Here is a 7803-nt window from a genome sequence, read left to right on the forward strand (position 1 = left end):
TTCATATAGAGCAGATTGTAAGAGAGAAATTGTTCAAACTTCATTGTTGTTTTGGTTAGGGATGCAGTTTGTTAATATGCTGTTTTCATGCTTTAAATGCCCATGTGATAAGTCAGATTTGTTAAGAACCACATATGTCTTTTCAGGGCCCATTTCCATGAACATTTCCCAATGTTAATTTGTTGATTTAATAGTCGGGTCAAGCGCTGTTCACTTGGAATTGGGGTATTCCCATGTCGGAGTCTGGTTCTCCCTTTTACCTTTGTCCACTACTTTTTATTTGCAACCCTGCTCTGTCTGTCAGACCCAACAGAGATGTTGCCTAATGGGATGCTCCTGTTTTATATTTACTTTTACATAAGTGTGACATGTTTTGGCATGTACAGCATAAAATGATGGGATATAAAATGTAGAGCATGCAAGCGCTCTACTTAACGACCTAACTACTCAAAAGAAAACTATTAGCCCAGTTAAAACAACTGAACCAGGCTTTGTGTCTTAAAGCTATTGAAGAATTAAGTGTTACAGTCACCACCTGTAGTCATTTGGTCGTCCTGGTTATTGAGAAACTCTCACATAGTCAATCTTAGCTTCCCTTCCAAACTTGTTTCCCATTGTTTGGACTTCTGCAGTGATGGGAACATCCTTCTCAGAAACTACTTTTATAGTGCAGCAGTGCTGCTCAAACTTTAATGTACGAATCTTGTTGAAATGCAGATTCAATTTGCTAGGTCTGGGGAGAAACCAGAAATTCTGCATTTCTAACAAGTTCACAGGTGATGCTGATGATGCTGGTCTGTCTCTAGTCAAAATCCATTTATATAACTTAACTCACTGACTTAAAACCAATAAATTGTTTTACCTCTTCATTTCCCTTCTCCCACATGATACAAGGGAATAATCCTATCATCTCCCTTTATTTCCTTTTTAGTTAAGGAACTTCTTCCTTCTGTATCTTATATCATAGTAGAAATTTCAAGCAGTATGGCTATTGATCTTATATATTATTATATTATATTATTTTATATTATATTATATTATTTATTGCAGCATCTCCAGGAAGAACAGCAAATTATTTCCTTACGGGTGGGCCTGTCACTATTTCATACTCATAGAATGTTTCCCTATTAATTCAATAGAATTAATGAATGTTTTTTCATACGTTGTGAAATCTTAGTAATTACATGATTTATTATTCTTATTTTAGTCTTTATATACATATATGTCAGTTTGTACTCAATTTGTCTTCTTTTATTTCAAGGGTGTGATTACTTTAGAGTCCCTTGGTAAAAGGGGTTATCGAGTACCTCCTTCAGGAACAATACAAGTGGTATGTGTTTTATAGCCTACAATTGCAATAATCATTCTCTCACATACATATAGAACTTAGCCCTTTCTCCTGCTACTGCTGCTGCAACAACTTTGGTAAGTAACAGTGGGGCTGCAGCTTTGTTTGGAGTTTCCCTGCTCTGCCCCAGGAATGACCATTTGGGGACCTCCATAAAAGGAAAGCATTAATAAGCTAATCAAGGTGAATGCTTTAGAGAAATAGTATATGACAGTTTACATAACTTAAATAGAGCTATTTTCAATGTAATTAGAGCCTAGCATTACCAGTGCCTTCTATTTCATCTAATAAGCTAGGTTTAGATTGACCTATTTAAAAGGAGACCCCAAATGTTAGTATTGCTTTGGCAGGAAACTTGGGAAGCAAAATTATATCGCCCCTAGTGTAATAATTTCTAAAATTGATCTAAGGAGTTAGTTATACAAATCAGAAATGTAGTCTGACATGTGTCAGGGTAGAGAAGACGTCTTTCCTTTTGGTCTGGGTGTTGATCTAGTTTAGGCTCAGGAGAATTCTTCTAGCCCAGAGCAATCCTTCGTCATCCTTGGTCTAGAGTTCTCAGAAGAATAATTTGATATCAAGGCCAGTTTGTGACTGAGTTCATCTCCAAGTCGGACCCAGGATAATCCCGCAAGCCCAGAAGTCTATTACAGAGTTGGCTCTTGCAGACTGAAAAGAGTTTAGCTGATATTTGTCAATTATACCTCAATAAAGCTGAAATTAAAAAAAAAAGTCTACCCGAGTTCTAGATACACTCAGTATCTAGTCTAATTCAACAAGCCGTTTTATGACCTTCGGCCTCAGTGTGATCAGTGCTTGGCCAGACCACTTTGACTCATCACCATTGTCCAGTACAGCAAGGAGTCTGCACGTTTGTTTACTTCACATCACACAGGAATGAAACACAGTACTATGCAATATCGATGTGTGTGTATGTTGCCATATATACATTTATATAAATTTTATTGAGGAAGAATAACTACATATTAAAGTAAGATTTTTATGTTGAATGGATTTCTTGAACTAAAAGAGTGATGATCTTGTATTCTCTTGGCTCTGGCTGTGTAGCTCATGAGTAAGTGTGGGTCACTGGAAAGCTAACTGTCACTTGTCATAATAATGAGGCGTAAACCCAGAGGCAGCACATTCACCTCTTGTTTGAGGACTGCCAACTTTAATGGTTAATTTTAAATCTGAGATTTGGGTATGTCTTTCATTCCTTCTATAGTTTAATTATGTGTAAACATGGTTTGAACTCCTGGCTTGCTAGTTGTTGCGGTTGTTGAATGTATTAGCCTTAATCTTTTAAGACTCACTAGATTTCAAAAAGTGGATCATAATATTGATATATTTCTCATTTTGATTCAGTGAGTGATGTCCAGTGCCACGGATGAGCTTCTGAAAGCATGGGCACCAAGTTACCTATTGATGTGTTGGTAATTTGGTTAAAGTCAGATCAGCAGCTTGGGATTTTGTTTAAAAATTAATACTTTTAAAAATAATATTCCTTGGATTATTCATAGCCAAGTATCAATTGAATTTAATTTAGCCTTCACTAAGGATACATAGTTTGGTCTATTATGATATTGATGATTAAAAAAAGTCTAGTGTCACTGCAGTTTTTGAAATTTTACTTAGCCATCTTTGTAACTAATAATAATGAACTGTATTTTCTAAACTTGGAAAATATTCCAAGTAGGAAAAGATCTCTTTTTTGAGAAAATATTTTTAATTTTACACAACCATATGTACCTAAAATACCAAAAGTCTACTTTTACCAAGGTTTTATTTTTAAAAAATTCTCTTTATTCATCATTAAAATGTGAGGAAAATTAAAATTCTATTTTGAGAACTTTGCAATTGATACACTTTAATGAAGTTAATGTTTGAAATAATTGAACTGAATGTTTTAACCCAGTGAAAGTGTATTTTGCTTAATGTAGTGGAACTATTTCTTAAAATCTGAACAAGGAATAAAGGTTTATTGGCTATTATTAATATGAAATTTGTGACTAAAGATTTTGATTTGTTACAGGATTATTGTGAAATAAAAAATTTAATTGAACTGTTTTTAAAAATATTGGATATTATTCCATAAACTTCTGAAATTTTATTAACTTTAGTCCCAAAACTGACATATCCACTGGGATTACCTTATTATTAAAAAACCTATTTTAATATTGGCACAATCATTTTGAGTCAAATCAACAAATCACTGTTTTTAAAGAATCATTTCTGTATTGTTTCTTCAGACCTTATTTAATCCTAATAAGACTGTGGTGAAGATGTTTGTTGTGATATATGACTTACGAGATATGCCAGCCAATCATCAGACATTCCTACGACAAAGAACTTTTTCTGTACCTGTTAAACAAGAAATGAAGAGAAGTGTTAATAAAGAGAACATCCGACATACAGAAGAACGGTTATTACGCTACCTCATACATCTGAGGTAATGTTTCGAATGAATGTGAAAATACATTAGTTTAGAAGAACAATTCTAGGGGCCAGCCCTATGGCCAAGTGGTTAAGTTTGCACACTCTGCTTCGGTGGCCCAGGGTTTCACCGGTTCGGATCCCAGGTGCACGTGGTCCCGCTCATCAGGCTGTGCGGAGGCGGCATCCCACATAGCACAACCAGAGGCACTCACAACTAGAACATACAACTGTGTACGGGGGGCTTTGGGGAGAAGAAGAAAAAAAAAATAGAAGAATAGCAACAGATGTTAGCTCAGGTGCCAATCTTACGGGAAGAAAAAGAACAACAATCCTAAAAGTTTTAGCTAATTTTAAAAAACTGTCACTCTAACTAGACCGGTGCTCCTTGGACTTTGCTTAGCTCGGAAACTCTTGGTGATGTGCCAAGAGGCAGAAAACACACGGCACATCTTCCTGCAGTCATTGTTACTAGAATTTATAGCTGTGTAATGTAAAATGTTTTATATCAAAACAAATGCTGATATATCTGGGGTAGTGAAATACATTTTCTAAACCAATGCTGTCCGATAGAATTGTAATATGAGCCATATATGTGGTTCTATATTTTCTAGCAGACACATAACAAAGTAATAAGAAACAGGAAAAACCAATACATTTTATTTAACCCAATATATCCAAATGTTATAATTTGAGTATATAATCAATATAAAAATTATCAATGAGATATTTTACATTGTTTTGTTGTACTAAATCCTTGAATTCAAGTATGTATTTTACACTAACAGCACAACTGAACTTGAACTAGCCACATTTCAAGTTCTCGATAGCCACGTGTGGCTAGTGGCTGCTGTGTAGGACAGGGAAGTTCATTCATTCATTCAACAAATATTTATGTGTCAGGCATGCTTCCAGGCACTAGGGAAATAGCAGTGAAAAAATCTCTGTTCTCAGAGAGCTTGTAGTGTAGTGATTCCATCAGAACTATCTTTTCCTCTAACTTTTACTACCCAGCTCACAGCTCTAGGTTGTGAGAAATCATTTGTTTGCCCTTGAGGTCCAAGTTGCCAGCATCCTGGGGTAAGGTTTCAGCCCTGAAATCCTATTGTAGCTCTCAGGATCAACAAGCAAGTCATTTGAGTAAGAGAGCGCTCAATAGCCTTTTGTCTGTAACTCTGTTCCTAATAATTTTCTGGTGCCTTTCACAGCAAGTCCTCAGTCACATCAGTGATAGTAATTCATCTTAGCCTAACTCCTTACTCCAAGGAGCCCTGTTCATCAGGAGGAAGCACCTTTCATCCAGGGCCCAGGCAGAGGACCTCTTTAATTGGTTACTGATGGTAACCGCCAGCTCTCTTTCCATAGATCTGCCTTGCAGTGGTGGTCTGGAGAGAATAAGGAGTGAGCTGTACACTCAAGTCCCATATTGAAAAAGTCTGTTAAGTTAATTAGATGCCCCCGTAGCACTGCCTAATGGGTGCTGTTACCTTGGGGTCTTCTGCCTGGTGTTCTGCATCCTAAGGACATGTTGAACCAGCACAATGTATTTAAACCCAACTTTACACTGCCTGATATGACCTCGTGGGGAATGTGACACAGATTGTGGGAATGAAAAGTCTACCAAAAACAGACTTGGAAGACTTTAAAAGAGAAATGGTATGAAACAGCAGACTATAAGAATAGCTCCCAGCCCAACCTAGGAAGATTCAACCCTCTAAACATCCGTTTGGCACCATTCTTCTTGAAGTTTAACGACCCTTAACCATGTGTAACCAAGATTCACCAAAGTAAAAATCTGCTTTTATGATTCCCATATAATGATTAGATACTTTAGGTGCTGTAAAGAAACCTCTTTGGGAGTCACGGTATGCTTCCCAAAGCTCACCTTGTTCCCCTTCAGATTGAGAAGGGGAAAAACTTCAGCAAGAACAGAAGAGTGAGCCAGTCAGAGGTCTGCTTTCATTTATACAACTGACCATCAGATCTTTCAGCTAATTTAGGAATAAAATCCACAAACCCAGAGAGTATTTCTGCGATGCCGAGGGGAAAACAGAGAAATTAGCACTGCAAGGTGTGTTTGACTCTATGCCAGATAAGTTTGTACAGTTGAAGACCCCAGCCCCCTGTATTATGCTGTAGATATTAGCAGGGGACAGAAACAGTTCCATATTCAGTTTTGATAACTTTTCATTTCACTGCTAACTTTTCTCTTGATTTTTAATGATTTTATTTAGCTAGCCACTACTGATGATAGCAGTCCTTTCTCATCCTATGATTGTCCTCAAAACTTAATTATTTTCTGTGGTCACTTTTCAAGTGTGGAATCCATGCTAATCTACTCAAAATTATGGGAGTGCAAGTTGCATGAAATGGGTCAGTCTGTGCAGCTAGAAGATGCTAGGGCTGCAAAGCCCAAGTGTAGTATAATTGGCTGATGTGAACTGAAACTTGACGGTATAGATGAGGAAGGGTGCGCATGCTGTGGGGTCAGGGATGAAAAGTAGGATTGCATGTGAAACCCATGTTCACAGGAAGAAGCATCTCTGGCACTGTAAGAGGGAGGGGAGTGTGGAGTGTTTAGGGAATAGTAAGGCAGAGGCACTTAAATAGGCAGTATAAGACCTTAAATATCTTGTTAATGAGTTACTGTTAATATTGTAGCAAGATTAATTCTTCCTGCTTTCATAATTTACTTTCTCAGGTTGTTTGTTTTAAAGACTCATTCCCTGAAACGATGTACCTTTTTGTTTGTTTAGGTTCCAGAGTTCTAAATCTGGAAAGATCTACCTCCACAGAGATGTACGGCTCCTGTTCTCTAGAAAGTCAATGGAAGTTGATAGCGGTGCTGCATATGAACTCAAATCGTACACTGAATCGCCAACAAACCCTCAGTTTTCACCAAGATGTTGATAAGGAGTGACAATTTAAAGTATTTGCTCAGTACCCAAATTTGAAAGTAAAAATTATCATAGAATGGAGTGTACCAAATTAACAACCAGGAGAGTGGACCCTCTCCTGTTATCCTGGACCAGTTTTTATTAAAGGATTCCTGGAATGAGATCCACATATTCCAAGTAGACTGGAAACACTCATGTCCTAATCCTTTTTGTACTGTTGAAACCACTTCATTGGACATGTTGCAATAGCAAACCGCCCCCTGCCCCAAGTTAGATTAGTGTTTACACATTTTATTTCTCAGTTATTTAATATTTAATGTTTCCTTAATACTCAAGTGATGTTTGTCTCTAGTGTTCTAATGTAGCACAAATCCTATGTAAAATCATACTATGTATTTTTGACATTAATGTTGAACTCTGAAATATATGCACAAGTCTTTAATTTTGTGTGATGTGTTTTAAGTACTATTCATTTAAGTTATTGAAAATAAGAATGAAATGTTGAGCTTCTTTAAGATTAACGCACTATGCAAGCATGTATACTTTTTATATTTCCCAAGTTTAGTTTTTACACTGCCCCATCTAGGTTGCTGTCTCACATAGCTGTCCTTTAACACGCTGTGTCGGCAGTGCAGTGCAGACCAGGCTGCTTCATATTCCCTTGGCACGTTCAGATCATCATGCCCATTCATTTTCTTTCTAGAATCCCTTATCCCCCAAACAGTTCTATTTTTCCTTAATCACTTCTACAGAGGCTCTACATTAAATTGCTGTCCCATGCTAGATAACTTTTGCAAATTGTTAAAAGAATATGTAATTTGAAAACAAATTAGTATTTATATTGTAAATATATGCAAAAAACTAAGAAACGTGTATTTGGCTTTTATTTTTAGACGAGACATTTATGTGATTGAGTGAATTTCTGGTATCCATCAGGCAGTTTCTATTCTAGCTTTACAGTTGCCAAGAGGAGGGGGAAGATGTCTTGAAACTTGTCCCAGTTTATCGCTTTCTTTGTCAAGGTCACAATAGACGGCATTTGGCAACTGGGAAAACCACCGAGCAAGGGAACTTGACGGAGCATTTCAAAAGCCTTGTCTCCAACCCCCTTGGAAAGAAGAA

At 36.9% G+C, this 7803-nt stretch overlaps 1 protein-coding gene across 14 annotated transcripts in view; it reads left to right on the forward strand.

Moving 5' to 3' along the window:
* The window catches only part of ATOSA (atos homolog A), a 108862-nt gene extending 101312 nt beyond the window's left edge, over window positions 1-7550 (forward strand). For 12 of the 14 annotated variants that reach the window (XM_044764868.2, XM_070501418.1, XM_044764869.2 and 9 more), the window contains 3 exons: window positions 1262-1330; window positions 3601-3800; window positions 6541-7550. In XM_044764868.2, the coding sequence (XP_044620803.2) occupies window positions 1262-1330; window positions 3601-3800; window positions 6541-6694 (423 nt within the window). In that variant the 3' untranslated portion in view covers window positions 6695-7550. Of the gene's footprint in view, window positions 1-1261; window positions 1426-3600; window positions 3801-6540 lie in introns of all 14 variants that reach the window. The other 2 variants (XR_011499364.1, XR_011499365.1) reach the window with 1 other exon arrangement.
* The last annotated feature ends 253 nt before the right edge of the window (window positions 7551-7803 follow it).

This window comes from Equus asinus, chromosome 2 (assembly GCF_041296235.1).
Source record: "Equus asinus isolate D_3611 breed Donkey chromosome 2, EquAss-T2T_v2, whole genome shotgun sequence".
NCBI lineage: Eukaryota > Metazoa > Chordata > Mammalia > Perissodactyla > Equidae > Equus > Equus asinus.